At 32.6% G+C, this 21077-nt stretch overlaps 1 protein-coding gene across 1 annotated transcript in view; it reads left to right on the top strand.

Annotated features, from left to right (window-relative positions):
* The window catches only part of LOC132947280 (potassium voltage-gated channel subfamily H member 8), a 212034-nt gene that overhangs the window by 188827 nt on the left and 2130 nt on the right, over window positions 1–21077 (top strand). Inside the window, exons 9-14 of the mRNA XM_061017541.1 lie at window positions 12360–12539; window positions 13341–13540; window positions 13641–13890; window positions 14171–14478; window positions 15985–16154; window positions 17771–17879. Of these exons, the coding sequence (XP_060873524.1) occupies window positions 12360–12539; window positions 13341–13540; window positions 13641–13890; window positions 14171–14478; window positions 15985–16154; window positions 17771–17879 (1217 nt within the window). The remainder of the gene's footprint in view (window positions 1–12359; window positions 12540–13340; window positions 13541–13640; window positions 13891–14170; window positions 14479–15984; window positions 16155–17770; window positions 17880–21077) is intronic.

Raw genomic sequence — 21077 nt, 5'->3', positions numbered from 1 at the left:
ACGTTACGTTGATAATTTCGATGAACATCAGCAAAATGTTATTAAAATTTATTATTACATTAATATCATAATAATAAATGTTTATTTTTAAAATGTGCGGTGAACGTGTGTAGTTAAACACGCGTAACTATTATAGCTAAATATATCTTTAAAAAACGATTTTAAAAACCGAAAGAGATATAGCGAACGCGTGACACGTGTGTATGCCTTATTACTCGCGTTATTTTTTGTTTCCTATATATTTTGTTTTAAATATAAATATGGAATTAAAAAAAAATTAAGACTACCTACCCGCTGCGACTGCTGCGAGTGAGTATTATAAATCGGTCACGTACACGATTCGGGTCGACCGACGCACAATTTAATGACACTGCCGCCGCCGCCGAGTGTGGGTGGGCAAATTATGCGTGAAAATATTATGCTTGACCACGCGTTGTGGGTATAACATAGGTAACGATATTAAAATATTGTTTGCTCGTCGTAATTATAATAATAATAATAATAATAATAATATGGCCGCATTGCGCCGCGAAGATGCGTAGGTACAATAAAAATATAATAATTATTGTTATAAGTTTTAACGTCGCGTGGTGATGAAAATAATATAATAATGCCCATCGCGCGTTTGCGGTACGAATTCTTTCAAATCGTTTTTTTTTTTTTGAAAAAATGTTTTGCGAAGCGAATGTGTTCTGTTTGTGTTGCGCACTTTCATTACGTAACAATATAACCGGTAATAATTATTAACAACAATGTACCAAAGAACTTTCAAGTTTGAGTTACATTATGCCTCGGGGTAACGCACCTTTGATTTTTCACGCTCAGCAAAACAGCTATGTACCTAATATTATAACAGTGGCGTGGTGAACATTAATAAATTATAAACCACGATAAACAGCATAATAATATATATTTCAGTGCCTACCCGTTATCTTAATCCCTTATAATATAATATATTATTGTATAATTATTATGTGACTGTAATTAATATTTTAAATTTTTATTAACGTAATTGCTCACCACTATAATGTATCCAATCACCCCCCCTCCCCTCCCCAAAAAAAAAAAATAAAATAAAATGTCCACCACGACGCCTATAGGCTTTTGCCAAAAAAAACTCGAACAAGTTCTGGTTCTGAGATTTTTTTAGATTTGCATATTATATTTGTTGTATGGCTAGTCGTTTGTTATTATTGTTAAGATTTAAGGGTTGTTCCATGATTTTCATATTTTTATATTTTAATATACCTATGTATTATAATTCAGAAAAATTCGGGGGGGGGGGGGGGCTTGGCTACGACACTGCGTGCCGGGGCCATGGGTGCATATAGTGCATACTAGTTGCTTCCTGTTATAAATATGTTGAAAATGTATTTACAAATTGCTTCTCTACCACGTGATTTTATGTTATTATTATTAAAAACTGTCTCTAGGCAGCCCTAAATATTGTATCGTGAATAAAAAGGGTCTAGTCCTAATGTTGCTTCCCAATATGATAGTAAATGATAAAATTGTTTACACAATATAAAAGAAAATACCTACTATTAATGACGATTATTTAAAGTTGAACTTTTCAAGTAGAAATGTATGAATTTTGTAAGTAGGTATGTATTGATACGATAATACGAGTACACTGATATATTATTTTGTGAAATAATAAAACGATGACAGTTTAATGTAACAAGTACGTTTTTATTATAAATAACTTAATTATAAAAGTCTCTTAAGCCTTAAAATAAAATCAGGATTTTCCAATCGTTATTATCTATGTACTACAATGTACGAAAAAAGTGTTGTGTTATATTAGCTTCATTTACATAATTTTAATTATCAATTTAATATAATAATGTTGTTATGTTAATATTATAATATCATATATTTAGGAGATATTACTTCAAACTTTATTAGTTGATTTCTTATAGAAGTTGTAATTGATAGAATAATAATAAAAATAATAAAATTATTATCATTAATATAGTATTTAGATTAGGCAATATTAAATAGGTAGATACTACATTGTAAATTGATTTACTCGGTATATTTCATCAAATTTTAGCCGATTTTACGAAGCACTTCTTAATGTTTCGAGGGATGCCTATAGTGCGCAATTTTTAGGAGCCAACTTGTTTATAATTATTATGAAATACGGACTAGGCTTGATCATGCAGGATGCAACAGGTACACCTTTTTATTTGATAAGGATGGGAAGGACATTATCGTTGTTTTGGAGAGCAACTGGAATCTGTACACCCTAGGTACTACCGGTTACGACTAGTTGTTATCGGTTAAACACGCACATTTTTTTTTTGTGATGCAAAAATCATAATATTTTTTTAACGAGCTCGTCGTGACGATTTGTACTTTATACGGTCGCCGCGTGTCACGGTAACGTTGGTCTCGGGCGATGCAGCGCGCACATTTCGACTAAAAGCACTGTCGGAAGCATATTTATTTTTATTATTTTTTTTTTTTACTTATTTATTCTTTTAATGACTTCTTCTCCGAATGCTTTTCGTCGTCCCACAAAGGTCGTTTGTCCAAAGATCTGACGCATGGACAAAATATGAAAAAAAAAAAAAAAAACACAGAAACAAAACGTTGCGAGACTATCGCGGACTTCACTCCGGGGAACACGCGACGTCTCTCGTCAGAACTTTCCATTTATTCATTTCGTTTTTCGCTCTTTTGTCTTATACGGCCGAGGTGATGCCGCAACCACGCAACATTCAGAAATCAATTGTTCGGATACAGCAGACGGCTCTGACGGTTTTCCGCAACGTCGACTACTCACCCCGTTCCCTTCCACCACCACCACCGCCACCTGATCACGAAAACCCCTCCACCCCCCCCCCCCCCCCCCATAACCGCCGCTCGGTGGTTATAGGGTTTCGACGTTTTCGGCGCCGAGAACAAAACGATTTCGAACGTTTTGAGTGTAATAATATATATTTTATGCGCCGCCGTCGTCAAACCGCTTCTGGACGCGATGACGGCTGTCTCTCGACCGTTTCTAGCCCCACGTCGTCGGGATAAGTCGTTTGTCTGCGCGCAGGTACCTATATACACTCTGTGCTACGTCTCTGTTATAATATAACAAACTAAAATATATGATAACATTCGGTCGGACTGCCGATATTTGAATGCGAACAATAATCGTCGATATACACAATGTGACAAATGGTCGCGCCGACAGAAATGTTCGTATTTTATATTATATATTTCGCGATTCGTATGCCCACCGCCGATACGCGCCGAGTGCCTATAATATTAGGCGTACCCGTGTATGTGGCACGTACATCATCGTTTTTATCCACTACGATAAATCCGGTGCCGTGGCCGGTGGAATCCAAAATTCCCGGACATTATAATAATGTTATTTTGTCCTACTTTTATATTATTATTATATTGTATATGTGGGATACGAAAAAACGCGGACGCATAAAAACTGAACCTCAGCACGCTATATAATATGGTTCAAAACATATATAACATAAAATATGTTATTATGTCGGGAGTACCGTGGACTGCACTTTCCTGCTTTATAATAACATGAGTGCCTACCCTCTATAGCTGTGTGCGTATAGTATAATACACTATATATTATACTATGTACGATGTTGATGTAACGTAAAAAAATTCAACGCTTTTTATTGTTTATTTTTTTTATATTTTTTAAATATCCCCACGAGCACGGCCGGATGTATAATATGTGCGTACTACGCGGTACGAAACGGTCTTATACATACATCGAATGAAATAATAATAATATATCGAATCGCGTATTATAGATCTCGAATCGTCGTGTTCACAATATCATAGTGTAGGTACCGCAGGTCGAACAAATGCGCATAACTTTTCGAACAAATACTTATAATAATACTGATGAACGATTCACACGATAAGCTCAGCTGTAAGTAGCGTACCTACTTATAAGCGATTTGCAAAAAAAACCTAGACAGCGAGAGCGTGGACTAAGGGCCGATAAATGATTGTTATTGTTCACTGAAATTATAAACTCACCGATCAATATATTACACGGTCCATGATTCCAGGGAAAAAAGTCCTCGTTGAAACATGATATAGTTATGACCGGTAGTGCTGTAGTATTGGGGCCGTGTAATATACTTAGAGCCGAATTACACATCAATAAAAAAAAAAAAAAATATTATATTATAATAAAACTCATATGATTATAATAATAATATCACATTATGAATTGTTGGCTTCTCAAACTTTGCAGAGGACCTTTTTATCGGTTCATCGTACACGACCGTCGGACGTCGGAGTATGCGTAGATCACGATGATATACATGATTCGGGCGCAGTACGAATAAAGATCGACGATTATTGAAATATCGACGGGGAGTTAAAAATACCGAAAATCGATACGGCGATAGGTATATGAAGTATCGACGGATTAAATTAACGTGGAACCGTGATTAAAATACGTTTAATAATAAAGAATAATTAATTTTAAAAAAAAATGTACAATTTTCCATTCGTGTGACAACTATGCTAGTGAGAGGTATACATCATATTGTTGCTATGTGTTCTGTCTCATCTTCCGATAAACTGTAATTGAATGAGTATTGTATAGTATTGTAAATAAAACCCTATAACCTACCTACCTAAAAATTTTTTTCGATACATTTTTATGTTAGGCCCGTTTAGTAAACGATTCAATTTATTTGGCCCAGTTATTAGGTACTTTGAGTTTGACATGCTTGACAGGTAGGTAGGAGTACAATATTAGTCGTCAAACTGGTATAATGAGATTAGTGTACCTATAATTGCGATGGTGATGAAAACCATTTTGGTTATAGGTACGATTCTTGAGCTTTTGGGTGGAATCTCATAATAATGTGTTATTGGCTTATTGAATATTTTTTTATTGAGTGAAATTTATCAGGTTTTATAAATTAAGTAATTATTGTTGATAATACCTATGTTTTATTAATTTATATTTTTCATTATCGTTGTTTGGATTTGTCGACATTTAAATATTTCGATACTGCAACAATGGTCATAGTTTCGACCGTATCGATAAATCACGACCACGAGAGTTAATTAGATATTGATTTTATTTATTTTAAGTAAGGTTATTATACCTATTCACGTTGATCGTGAATTTTTAAATTCTAATGAGTATAAAACACTAATATTCCTATTTTTAACGATTGCCAACGAATTAAAGTGAAAATCACAGTCAATATAATAATATGTAAGTCATAAATATAGTAAGTCTAATGTCCGTATATGCATATTAATGTAATTATCCGTATACGGATATTTACTAGTCAATTTAAGTGCCACATATTATGTCTCAGTGACGGATCCAGGGCTTAATAAGGGGGGGGGGGTGGCAAAAGTTCAAAATGTTCCAAAATTGGCTACACGATTTGCTTAACACATTGTAAAACAAAGGAAAATTATGGTGATTGGAGGGGGGGATTCCCCCTTTGCTACCCCCTTGGATCCGCCACTGATATGTATTATATAAGACATAGTAAAGTTTAACATGTCTTATGTGACAGACATACATTGACTATGCATACGAACATTAGGCTTTTTCTAAGCTATTACCATTGGATTCAACACGAGTATAGCATAATATAGTTTATGGTCATCTTTTCTACCTGAAGTTTATATTTAAAAAAAAAAAAACATTCTTTTTTGATTTCTGAGCATACCTAAATCAATCATATTTAACACATTTTTCTACTAACGGTGTCGTAGTGATTTCTGTACTTTTTTTTCTCAACTACAGGAATCCACATTACGTGTCTGCAGATATTTAATATATTTTACAATATTAGAAATATTACACGTCATTTTTGCATAGTAAATCAAATTTTACAAAAACCCCACAGAGGAGGGAAATATTTAGGGATTTTGACTTCCCCGGTCCCCCGACGTACACGTTTCTAACCTAACTCGCAGCCGATAAGACCTTAAGTCTTAAGTGACGAGAGATTGCATATTATATCTTTAGTTTTAAAAATTGCCATGTGACGCAACTTTGAGAATTTAACCCGTAAATTATATCTATTATGCGACTATGCCTATACAACTCCATTCGTAACGTATTAACTTTCCAACTTCCAAAAATCTGCGTATTTGCATCAAAACAATGTTGAAAATAAAAACGTGAAAATGTAACTGCGTAGGGCTTAGGGGTAGGTACCTAAACGACGTCGTTCTTATTTATTTTGCGCATAAATTTTCATTTCAGCTTCAGTTATGATTTCCCGTATTTTGCGTTATTATTTTTAATTTCCAAATAAAACAATAATTTATGTTAAACATAGTTCGTGATCCGGTGACTTATGTGATATAACATTCCCGATTTCGCTTACTTCGATAGAATTAATATAAAGTTTGAAACATGAATAATTCATTGGAAAAACAAATAGTTTGCGCAAAGTTTGTCGTGCAATAATACAATGAGTTATTATACTTATTATTTCACTACATTGACAATTTTAAGAGATTCTGTAGGTATGTATATAATATTATGTATTTATGCGCATTGTATAATTATTGTCAAAATTGCTTCTTTAAACTATAATATATTTTAACAAAAAAAAAAAAATAAATAAAATTGATGAATCAAAAAATATTTTAATACGTTTTTAATGAAAGGTAGAATAATCATTATGTTATTGTTCTTATATTTTAGCGCAGTTTTTGGTTGTTTACATTATTTTTGATTTGAAATAATTTCGCGTGAAAACAAACCTTTAAAATGGATGGACTCTATTTATACATGCAAATCTATGGCAGCATTGTTTTTCACTCATGCACATATAAATATATATTACGATACATTTAACAAAGACACAACTAAATGAAAAACAAAACAACCAGTTTAAATAAAATTACCAGTTTTTAAAAATTTTGAAGCCAGCTAAAAATAATGGTAAGTCTTAGATCTCGAATAAATATTTGCTTTTTTTGCGCCATTATATTTTTTATTGCACGAACGACTTACACTGAACTGTTGTTTGTTTGTCGTCATAATAAAGTTTGTGCCTCAATTACCTCGATAAGTTTTAGAATAAACATTTTATAGTAAGTAATAACAAATTTTTTTTATAAAGATGAGCTAATAAATTAGGTACATAAAAATAAAAAGATACGGAGTTACGATGATGATTGAGTAGGTACTGTCAGAGTCGACTATTGGGTTCAACTCGACACATCCAGTTGCAATATGGTTATAATTTTTTTAGCTTTTCAGGCAGGATTTTGTCCTACAATACTTTTATTGTATCTATGCTTGAACAAGACCTGAGCGAATCGATGGTTCCAATACAATATGCGTACTTTTTTAAGTGCACACACCCTCGAATATAATATGACTGCATCCGTCAGTTTTTATCCAAACGGGTTTTAATACATTTCCACACGTCATTCTTTATTTTTATTTTGTCGACATCTTTGTGTTCAAGCTAAAATGCATTTTGAATGGTTTGAAAGTCTTTAAAATGTGCATCATAATCATTACAGTAAAATATTTTGCCATATTTATGAAGTTTTCCGGACAGTGAAAAATGAATAGAGTTATTGAGGTACCTTATTCGTGTTGAATAAACACCGTTCGTGGTACAGTTTGCGTTTGACGGATTATCGGGGGGAATTATCGTTCAGGGCCGTCGTAATGTATTATTATATTTTATTTGAAAATATTTGTTAAACATTAAAATATTATACAAGATTATATTGTAATATTTCCCCATTGTCTGCGAAAACACCGTTTAATACTCGCACAAGCCGCATATTATCACTGTGAACATATTTTGTTTATAAATACCTACAAAAGATAGATAAAAATCTAATACAATATATTATAATAAATTATAATAATAATAACATAACATAATATTATATTTTTTTTCCGTTTTTATAAATCACATTAAAAATTTCATACATCGGTTAGAGAATAGGTACAAAAGTAACATATCCTTAAAAATCAAAGGCACTGCTCGGGGAGAGAGCGACCAATAGAATTTATACATAATCTATAGGATAATATAGTACTTTATTGTATTATTCGAAAAAGGCCCGATTGCGGTTTCGAATTCGGGTAGCCCTAGTGCCTCCCAGATTACAAGTGGTTGCGACCAGTTGCATCTTTCGTTAAACATTTTCGGGTTGGTACAATTGAATTGCCACGCGTTTGATCCTCGAATTTCCTACCATGAATTTTTAAATTCCTACTATTTTAAATAGTAAAGTTGTCTATATTTTACTGGAATCATCCCCTATAGATCAATTAATCGATTTCTAGTTTGAATATGATTTGAAGTTGAATCTCAAACATTGATCGAACGCACAGATGACGGTGTAATACTATTTCAATAAATAATAATAATACAATAAAGAGGAGAGTCACAGATGGGTCCAAACTGCCAAATTAACTAGTAATAAGAATTGGTATAAATAATAAAAAAAAAATAACATAAATTAATTAATCAAATAATTTGTACAAAACACTATAAGATTTTATTGTCATCAATTTAAGTTAATAAATTACTATACTACACTTATTAATAATTAATGTCGTAAAATATTTTTGAACCTGTTTTATGCATAAAAAAAATTGATATACCTAATGATCGATAGTATACCTAATATCGATGCATAACATTATAATCAATGGGAGGCAATTCGACTACACCCATTTGGTGTACCTACTGGAGTTTCCTCCAAAATCACACAGAGAGATTTTGAGTGAAAAAAGATCACTTACCTAGATTTGGGAGGTAGTTCGTGTGCCCATTGTTAAGGGTACCTACAATATACTTATAAAAAATAAATATTATACAATAATATGGAACTTCGTATACCATCATTACTACAAAAGGGGGGTTGAAATTAATGTTTTGCCGTTTTTATTTAAATTTACGTCATACTATTTTATTTATATTATGGCAGGTAGGTACTCGTAGACATTTAATTGATATTACTTTTTTTTACAAATGTGAAAATATTAATTTGTAACTGTCGTTATTAAACAGCCAACGAGATAATAATACGATATGATGACATACTATTATAAATTATTCAAATTATAAGCAATAAAACATTAATATTATATAATAATAATATGCAGCCTACATTATTATGATTGTCGACTGGCGTTATTATTTAAACGTCCGACGATAATATTATAAGTATGTAGGTAGGTACGAAACTATGAATGTATGATAGACACGTCATCTTAAAAATATAAGTATTTTATATATAAGTATCCGTATTCCGCCCTAACACAGTGTGGGTCTTAACGTATAATAATATTGCTTATAAGCAAGTGAATATTAAAGCGAAATTTAAATTTTACAAATATTGCTAATATTGGTTTGTCTTATTCACTAAACATTTCGAATAGGTACTTTTATTCTTAAACCACTATGGGATTAGCAACCTAAAAACACCGGGCCTAAGGTAATAGCTTACAGTATACAGCAATGTAAAATACTATAGTTAAATAAATAATCATAATCATGGTTTTTTTACCCCATTATTTTGTTTTTATGTGCTTACCGCAGTACAACCACGTCCCATCGGCTTAGCAATGTACCAGTTTATCCGCTTTCTTATATTAATTAATGAACTAGAAGTCTAGAAAGCACCATTCGCAAGCCCGGATTAAGACCTTTAGGGGCCGCTACTTAATCGTGGGCTACTTAATAAATGAGATAAATGAGCTCCACCCGTCATCTGAAAAATAAGTATAAATATTCTAAAAATAGACAATAGTTTAAAACACTGCGGTGCGTTTGGTGATGACATGGTGGACATATCTATCCGACTTGGGCGCATATTATACTAAACGGTGTATAATACACACTGTATATTATATACGTATAATACAGTTTTTATTGATTTTCCCAAGAATAAATATGAATATAATATTACAATCACAATATCATATTATTATTACTATTACTTGTTATAAATTATTAAAGTATTAGAATTTCAACATAAATTTGTTGTTGGACTGAGTAGGTATACGTTTTTGTTTCATGCCGATTTTTCGTAAGGGTTTCACTTTTTTCGCTGTCGTGGTTACTGTTATTAACAAAAACATATTTATATGATTCGTAGATTTTCCTTGTAGAGGAATAACAACATCGAGTAGCGTGCTATGGTTTTTTTCTCGGTTTTTTTCTCGGTTTTCCCTATAAAACGTAGTAGGTATACGGAAAAAAGGGACAAAAACCCTCTTAAAATAATAATATTTTAAGTTAACTGCAACACTGCGTGGGCGAGCTGGATTTTCGTTGTTTTTCGTATATATGGTACATGAAAACGGTACGACTCCGACGCGGACTAAAAGAGCCGATTGAAACTAATAAATTCAATTTTAAGTTGTACGTTCGTGTAATTACGACCCGGTCCCGTGTAATTTAAATATAATATATATCACGAGCGGGCGTGCGAGCGCGGCTCATCTGCACTCGGAAATTCAACTATGCGATGCTGCCCTGGGTCTCTAATAAAACCTCTGTCACAGTAGCTGACGTGTGTGGGTGCGTGGGTGCGTGGGTGTGTGGGTGCGCGTGGCCGAAAGCTCTGTCGGGAGGAGAAGCCGGTGGGGGTGTCGGCATTTTTAATCATGTGATTCATCATGTTACTTAATAATTATTTATTTTGCGCAAACAACGCGCGTGTGGTACAATAATAATGCGACCGCGACATATAAAATACATGAACAGATGATGACGTCCACGTACGAATAATGCTCGTACGTTATATTATATGAAAATTACGGACAAATACGGTTTTTTTTACCCCGTTTACGAAGCAATAATATTACATCGACGGTAAACAAAAACCGTAATATTTGGAATATTCGATTACATAATATACCTACAATATTAGTATCACCGTCATTATGTAACGTTCGATTTTCTATATTATATTATGCAAACCATATTTTATACAAAGAGCAGAACACGTGGCCGCAGTAACGTCGTGCACCGCATTTATTATATATTTTTATCTCTGAAAAATCTACATACCTATACTTGCCATAATATATGAGTACTGTTATATCATGAACTATTGAACTACAGTATACAGCACTCGAGTATACTTGAAAATAACTTTATCGTATAGCCATGACGTATCAGACGTACCTACCTATATATTTGATAACTGAAAACTACTGCAGTGAAACATAATATCGAAAACGATTCTCGGGCAGGTGGTCAAAAAAATAGTCATCGGTATTATAATATCTTAAGTCAATAACTGCATGTGGGTTTTCCGGTATGAATTATCGATATTTCGTTAAATATATTCCATTTTTTTTCACAGCATAATAAGTAGTTGGTGCTCAGATTTAGGCGAATCGGTACCTACCTATCGAGTTTATCAAATACAAATGGCTTTTTCACGTGGATGTCATGAATTGGTACGATCATGATAATCGTGTTGTAAATGCTACTAGTTTGGTTCGTTTAAGCAGGACTTTCTGATCTCGTGTTTTTGTTTTACAACAATGTGTATATTGACTGAAGTTTGTTCAATATCCATCAAAAATAAATATGATAAACTTTTTCAACGTGCTTTTTATTTGACATAAGCTCTTATATAGTAATTTATTGCATTTAAAAGTCTTAAACATCGAGAACAAAAAACTTATATCTTTACAGTTATACAATATTACAATCCCAAGCGACTCTGAATAATAATAATATATATATAGGTACCTATAGAGAACTGAAATTTCTTTAGCCAACATTACCGAATATTATTAATCATTTTAATGGAATTCATCCGATCACAATATTGTATGACTGCACTTAAATCTCATGGAGCGTAAATTATATTAAAAAGGAATTAACTCATAAATACCCAAATTGTATTTCTAAAAGGGAAAACATGTTTTACTTAATCGGCTCGTACCGAAAATTGAAAGTTTTTTTTTCATCAATACGTATTAAAGTCTCAAAATATAACCTAACCCTTTTCGACCTGCACGTAGTAATAAAAAAAAATACGCTTACGCAAACACAATAATATCAGTATATTTATGTGATCGTTATACGTATGACGAGCGAAATATCATATCAACAGTTTAAAACTATAAAATATCCATATATATATATTATATCTATTATCATTAACACAATAAGGGGGTGTCTTGGGGGGAGGCTTAACTCACCCCACCAGTTTTTTAATCGTGTTTTAGTTTAAAATATAAATTATCAGAATCTGTGCTGCAGCTGATATAATTCTGGACTCCCCAAAAAAATTTACCCGGTTACGTCTACACCTATTACTGTCATAAATATTGTAACTATATAATTGTTATTAAATGTCGTACTAAGTCTTATAAATCTGTGCAGGGTGGATGAACACTCTCGCCGAACGTCTGCACAAGGACGTGGACAACGTGACGCACTCAGAGGCGTACATAACTTCGTTGTACTTCACGTGTTCCAGTCTGACCAGCGTCGGGTTCGGTAACGTGTCGGCCACCACCGGTGCAGAGAAAATATTCAGCATCATCACGATGCTGATTGGAGGTAAGTCCGAAGTAATGGTGTTAAGTCTCGTTCGACGTCGTCTCATCGCGTCTGCACTTGTACAGACACCGGGGTTATGACGTAATCATTGTCTCCCCCGTGATTCGGTTGGGTATTAAAGTGGGTTTTAGTTAAAAAGCGAATATTACACCCTAGCTGGACCTTTGTCGTATTGTCTAAAACTAATAACTACGGTCAAATTTTCGAGATAGTTCTAAGTTCGAGGAGAAAAAACTAATTCGAGTTATTAACGATTTCGAGACGGCTGCAAAAACCAATAAAGTATTAGGTATGGCATTTGAAATGTAATTTTATATTTCAGATATCGATAATAATTATTACTAAAGAGTCAACTGTAAGCTTTCGTCTAAGCGTTATTTTTTTTTTTTTTTTGTAAAAGTAATAAGTACGGTAAAATCGTGTTTATAGATACGTATCCATATAACCGTATCCGTATTAAGTATATTGTAATAAAGTAATTTATTTGCTTAATATTAATTGTGTAAACTAATTGTGCATATATGATTTTATTAATAGCATCACTCTGTTATACACGACGGTTTTAAAATGAAATATATTTCTCTATTCAATAACTCACCAGACCCTGCAAACATATTATGAAGTAGTTCTTTGAACCCATCAATCGGGTGTGGAAAATATCTTTATATTATTATTATTATTAACGTCGGATTAACCTCGATACTAACCATAATAACTCGGGACAATTTGTTTCCATTGGACCAGCCTTCAGGTATACTGTTGTTACCTAGTTTTAACCAGCCGTGTTATATACCACTGTAGCGCTCATGCACGCCGTGGTGTTCGGTAACGTGACGGCCATCATCCAGCGCATGTACTCCCGGAGGTCGCTGTACCAGAGCAAGTGGCGGGACCTCAAGGACTTCCTGACGCTGCACCAGGTACCCAGTGAGCTCAAGCACAGGATGCAGGACTACTTCCAGACCATGTGGTCGCTGAACCACGGTATCGACATACACGAGGTAATTGCGGGCAGCCGTCCGGGGCGCGCCCCGTCTCCCCCGCCCACCAAACCTCTGCGGTAGCCGTTTCGCCCATTTTAATCGATAGTTTTTGTTCCAGACGCTCAAGGAGTTTCCGGAGGAGCTCAGGGGCGACGTGTCCATGCACCTGCACCGAGAGATACTGCAGCTGCCCATTTTCGAGTCCGCGTCACAGGGTTGCCTGAAGTTGTTGTCGTTGCACATCCGGAGCAACTTTTGCGCCCCCGGCGAATACCTCATCCACAAGGGCGATGCGCTCACGTCCATCTATTACCTGTGCAACGGGTCCATGGAAGTCGTCCAGAACGGCATGGTCGTCGCCATTTTAGGTAATCCGAGCGATCGATAGATTTTTTTTTAAAACACCCGTGTTCGGTGAAGGTCATATCTGCCATTGGAATTACATTACGCCACACGAATTATAATAGTACACAACGCAGTGACGTATCTTTTACGAGTAATGATAATATTTTAATATTTATATAATATTCATTCCGATACCGCGGTATGCGCTTACCTGTCCGGTAACCAATTAGAGGGACTCTAGCGCGGGCCACATACCATCGTAGCGATCGCGTACTTACGTCGGACAACGTGTTGTATTTACAGGCAAAGGCGATTTGGTCGGATGTGACATTAGCACGTGGCTGGGCCAAGGCAGCGGTTCAGGTAACGCGGGCGTTGTCGCCGGTGGCGGGACCACCGGTGGCGGAGCAGGAGGTGACACGGTGGTCAAGTCTAGTTGCGATGTCAAAGCTCTAACTTATTGCGACCTAAAGTGCATTAATGTGCTCGGGTTGGTAGAAGTTTTGCGGCTTTACCCCGAGTACCAACAGGAGTTTGCAAACGACATACAACATGACTTGACGTACAACATACGTGAAGGATACGAGGCCGAAGTAATTAAACCTCACAAAGTACATATTTTGTTTTAATTGAAAGCATGATATTATATTGTTATTAATATTTCTATAATATACTCACTATAATATGATATGATATTTTCGTTAATAGCTATTATGGAATTAACAATGAGCCTACATTTTGCGTTGAACCAATAATGCTCTAGGCATGTCACACACAATCGCTTCTTAAGGGTTTTGATATAATGAAATGTTAACAAATTATTTTGAAAAATTAATGTTTATAATAACCAACACAATATTATGTCATTACTATTACTGGAAATTGCATGGTTACAAAACATTGTTCCTCGCCTGAATGTACCTTGAAAATATAAAATTATATGTCTACAAAGATCCTACTAATAGTCACTCGCCCATTATAGGAACCCATTCAAACTATAATAGAGCCTTGAGTATAATTAAATGGTAACTTTATCAATGCCTAGTGCAGAATACATTTTTTCACACTCTAATATGTCTCTTTTATATTTAAAAAACTAATAGGTACTATTATAGTTCTTAAACATAAATATTTTTTTTTTTTTAAGTTGACGTAATGTTTAAAAAAAAGAAATTATCCGACATAAACGTATGATTTATGAAATATTGAGTAAAATTTGTAGTTTTAAAATATATTAGTATGGATGTGACTTTCAGGGTCTTTACCACTCTTGAAACGATATTTCAGTATAAATAGCAATAGTGTGTGACAGTCCGTAATATAATGTCGAGTTAATTTTCCAAAACTTTTAACGGTCAATTATTATGATATAATATATTTGCCGAACAAAATTACTATTTCACGAGTATGACCTACGTAGGTATAAGTATTTTTCTTTTAAATTTATTTAAAAACTATTTTTTCAAGTAGAAATTTATAAAATTAATTAAGTGTGATTTATCCTCACACTACACATTTTAAAAGACAAAAGATAGTTTTGTAAAGTTTGTTAAAAACATTCTCTTCTCGTAACTTTCAAAATCATTGTTAAGTGTATATTATTATTCAATAAAATAGGTCAAAAATATTTTGTTAGTGATCACTAATTAATGATCAGTAATTTGTAATTGCTTTTCATTTTAACGGATATTTTTCTCTCATTGAAGTATAATTATTTTAAATACTTAAAACTTATACCTACCTTTTTTTTTAATTTTTAAGATTCAAACAAAATACTCATACCTAAAGCATGTTTCACTAAAGATATTTTCGCTATTGATTATTTGGAAGGTGAATTGATAACTATAGTTAATGTTCCGTACTTAAAACAGAGACAACCAATTATTTGTAAAAAGAAGAATGTCTAATTTTTTGTAGGCACTTTTAAAAAACCAACAAGAACACTTATTATTGAAAATAATTTTTAGATGTAGATTGAGAGCTCTTGACGTTGTTTCTCATAATTTCTGTTAACATTTCTACTTGTTGTGTTCCGTAATATTTATTATAACGAATGAACTAGCATAATTCAATTTAAAAACCTTTTTTTCCTTTTATTTTGAACTTAATTTGCGTAGGAAATCGATCAAAATGGTATTACGACGTTGACGTTACCATCGATAAGCGAAGACGATGAAAACTTGCAAGAAGAATGCGATGGATCTCCGAAATCGCCTCCTTCTAGATCACCGTTGCACTCCAGTTATAGTCCGAGCAGACATAACCTCACTAAACTATCTCAAAACAGGTAAACAATTTCAAAATATTAAACTGGCCGGGTAAAATAAAATAATATACATTGTGCAATATATAATTGTGTGCAAAATGATTAAATCGACGGTGGTTTAAAAAAATAACCATTTCAAAGAGTCTTCAAAAATTATAAAAAGTGACCTGGTTTTTATTATGTCGTAAAAACAGATGGTTGTGCTGAGAAAAAAATCAGCAACAATTCCACGGTGATAATAATATAAAAGCACGAATAACAATAAATAAAATGGTATCTCGTACTTACATAATTGTACTTTTTTTTCGTAAAAATTCTATTCGCTTTCAAAACCTTATCAAGTAGGCGAGATAAAAAAATAAACAGAACTCGCATTAATGAGACGATCATAATATGAATATATTATATTTCATATTTATATAGCTTATTTTATTCATAAAAAAAAACAATCAGAGTTAAGTACGTTTATTTTATGTAGATGAATTTTTTAAAAAAAACACATAGTTTAAAACAGTACCTTGCTATAAAATATGTATACGTACATTTCAAATACTTAGTTATCCGTAAATCTATGTATTACTATTTATTTTTAATTTTATTATAATCTATAAACAGCACTCTAATGTTTAGGTTTGTACATGTCATCGTATTGTCTCGTATTTTAAAATATTTAAATTGTTGTCGACGACGTTTCAAGCAACACCAAAAACCAAAAATGTTTTATTAATAATCATAGCCATCATAGCCAATATAATATTATGTGTACTTGTTGTATGTTTCTATATTATATTTTGTCATATTTTTCATGAAATATATATTATTTTGTTTGAAGTACAAACTTGAAGTACCCTCATCTCAGAGATACTTCACAGTCGATAAAATTCCCGGCAGTACATTAGAGTATAGTTGACCACGAGTAATATTATACCATTAATTGCTACCTAAACGTTCACGCTGTTAAGTTATACTTTCGAGGATCCCATTAGGAGCCGTGTTAAGTGTTTCTTTATGGGAGGTGTGATCAAAATGTACAAGTAAAACTTAAACTTAAAACATTGTCGCATATAATATTATGCATGACGACGTGTTCGTGTTGCAAAACAGCAGTTCAGGTACCTATATAACATATAAAATTGGAAGTTAACTTAATCGTGTATTCAGAGTTATATCAGTACAGACATTTTCACTGCACTTGTACCTACCTACCATACTCTCGTATAAACTATAAACTGTAATATAATATTATGAAAATTCAGTATAAGTACCTAGGTATCGTTATTTTTAATAACAAGTTGAAATAGTTTTGACTCTGCTGAAAAATTAACATTTCATATCGATATTTTTGTCAGACCTTACGTATATTATTTAATTCCCGTAGGTATAACAATTTCGCTAAGTTCATAATTATTTTCAATCAAAAATGAAATATATTTGATTGCACTATTCTTGTTTTAAATTAGATACGTATTGTGTAAGTACATACACAGTTATTGAGTTATTTTTCTTAAGATTATCATACTAAATAAGTTAATTAAATTAATTATAATTATTATATTAAGCAACGATTTGAAATAAAATAAAAAATTATTAAATTCGTATACTTTGATCGTAGTAAAATATATATTATATGCTTATAGATCAAGAACGCTGCCTCGAAGTGATATCGAACACAGAAAAGTCAATGTTGACAGACTGGACACACAAGTTACTTCACTTCATTATCACGTCGCAACTTTAAGTCAAGAGGTAAGTCATACACACACGTCATGGTAAAACTTTTACTTTTATATTAATTACAAATGTATAATTGTTATTGTTAAAAAAATCATTTGAATACATTTATCTAACGATTCTGGGAGAGTGTGGTACAAAATTTCAAGATTTTCCGTCTATTATTTAATAATGTAAAATATATTTATCAATCCTCAGGATCGTCAACTTACCACACTCTCCCTTACCTAAATAACAGTTGAAATTTTAAACATAGCACGAGCTACCAATCTAATACGTAAAAAAAATTATAGTAATAAATTAAAATGCAGTCTTTTGATAATCAGTTTAATATACCAAAATCGCATTCTACTTAATTAGACCTGGCATTAAAAACTACATAGGTATACACACCTATATAATACATATTATAATAGAAATACAATGATGTTTAAAACTTGAAACTTTTAACGAACCCTTATTTAATAAGCTATTGATGAATAATTGAAATTAAATTACGTTTCGGCAGACAAGTAGGTTCCCGCTGATGCTATTATAAGTAAATATAAAAGTAACTTTACGATGGAAAGTGAACTTTCGTTTTCCGGTATTGTTTTCCTCCAATGACTGTTATTTACTTTATTATGCGCGTTTTGTAGACCTACTTATATTATATTATATTTGTTCGTATTCAAATAATATATATTATTTTTTAAGACTTGGTTATTATTTTCACGAAGTGTTGCGTAAAAAATGTAACGATGCGCGAATGTGATACACGGATTAGTTCCTCGGAAACGTAATTGAAGCATCATCTCAGTGGATCAAATTTGGCATGAATTATTTATAATCCATCGTGTGTAGGTACAGTGTGCCGAAATCGGCTATCAGATATTATTAATTTAATTTATCATATAAAAATCGGGTCTTCATACCTTTAAATATGTACCTTACGTTTTACTTGCAATGTGTATCGTTGAACAGACTGCAGTTATACTCGTACACGATTTGGTCATTTTTTTTTTCGTTTATTTATTATTCATTTTGTAGGTATTTCGTACAGTCGGACGTTCTGTATTTTTGTTCTAAATTCGTGAAAACAAAATATGCTTTATAATTTTAAACAAATAACAATTAGTTTTTTTTCAATAATAAAATACAGTTCCGTTTCACTTTGTTTCATTCACGTAGATATTATACGTTTTAAGGTTTTTGTCTTATTATCTATATTTTTAAACCGATGTCATTAATACATCAATACATTAACACACGGATTAGCTCCTCGGAAACGGAATTGAAGAATCATCTCAGTGGACTAATTTTGGCGTAAATTATTTATATATCTTATGTAGGTGCAGTGTGCAAGAATTGGCTATCAGATATTATTTTAATTGTTTATAAAAAAAATTGGGTGTTCATACCTTTAAATGTCTACCCTACGTTTTGCTCTCATCAAAATGTATTCTTGAACACACTAGTACACAATTTGGTCATTTTTTTTTCGTTTATTTATTATTCATTTCATAGGTATTTCGCACAGTCAGACGTTCTGTATTTTTTTTCTAAGTTCGTAAAGACAAAATATTATGCTTTATAATTTTAAATAAATAACAATTATTGTTTTCCGTATTAAAATACAATTCCATTTCATCTTATTTCACTCACGTAGAAATTATAAATTTTAAGGTTTCTATATTATATCTACGTATTTAAACCGATGTCATTAATACATTTGTATGTAGGACGGACGTCTACATTATTTAGACAACTCGTATCCAAGGCTATATTTCATCAATAACTATATTATAATTCTGAACATAGTGCATTTCATTAAACATTATTTTAGCCCTTGGAAAATATAAATTTTTATCCATATCTTATAAATAATATTATACATTTTTCAAAATTACCTACGTTTTCTCGTGGATCGATGACAAAAAAAAAAATATAATAATAAATCGTTCAGGGTGTTTAAAAAATCCGAATACCGTTCGTAAAATGACATCGCGATTGCGATGAATAACAAAATAATATCTGAAATACAAGTGACCATTAATCGTGCACTTAACGACCAGAATATTATACCAGGTCCTATACCGGTAACTCATGAAAAAACGCGCACATTAAATTATCATTTGGTTATTATAATATTTTTATTATTATTATTATTATTTGTTTTTATATTATTATTATTATACCTTCCTGACCGACTTAAGTAAAAACAAAAATGTGTAACAACGGAACGGTAATAAATTCAAATAAGTGCTCTGCAGTGTTTATAAACGTGAGGCGTTCCAATTTCCGACGGAAAAAAAAAAAACGATTATAACAATAAATTTGCATTCTAATTTTGCTAAACGTTTTCAAAACTCTGCGCAAGGCCCCGCTGTAAACTAAAGTTCTTAATTGTACGAGTGGAATTTATTCCACCAGAAACGATATATAGTAATATGCAAAACTTTCGCGGCGTTTACACACCGACACCGACACCGTCCGTTGTTTTGTCGCGGAAATCATTTAGTCATATTATCGCGAGTGTATGCCGCCGCGCCGCCGCAGAAGTGACTGCGTTTGAGTAAATTTTATACAAAGTTAACGGACGTACTTCTGTGCGCTTCGATGTACGGCGGCCATGAAAAATTGCAACCGTACATAAACATCGTTTTCGTTTATGCGCGATATTATCGTTTTCAATATCCGTAGAAACGACAGAGGACCTACCTGCAGCTGTATAGTGTAATTATGTCGCAATAAAAAAAACCTGTAATCTTATAAAAAAAAGAAAAAAAGTCCTCCCCAAAAGGTCGAAAAAATCCACTTAGGTATATACTATACCTTCGCGTATAATCCATACTTATATAGGTGCCTGCGTTGTATCGAGTTAAATTCTGTCACTTTAAATATTATACTTCGCGTGGTATATTTAGGTAATACTGGCGTAGGTTAAACGCCCAACGTACATAATAGGTTGTATATACCTTCGCGCATGGGTCGACTACCACTATGTTTGGGAAGAACTCACTCACTCACTCTGCTTTATTATCGAGCACATTAATTTTTATTCAGAAATTAAATATAGGCGACTAATTACTATAGTATAAGTATGATTCGGAATGGTCATGATGTCTGGGGTAAAACAATTTTAAAATTTTAAATAGTGTCTTTAATAGCTAAAAAAAAGAGGGTAAAAATATTTTAAAAGTTATACCATGCGTAGAAAATTCTAATACGAAA

This window comes from Metopolophium dirhodum, chromosome 6, assembly GCF_019925205.1.
Source record: "Metopolophium dirhodum isolate CAU chromosome 6, ASM1992520v1, whole genome shotgun sequence".
NCBI classification, from domain to species: domain Eukaryota; kingdom Metazoa; phylum Arthropoda; class Insecta; order Hemiptera; family Aphididae; genus Metopolophium; species Metopolophium dirhodum.
This window is presented reverse-complemented; position numbering and strand designations above follow the sequence as displayed.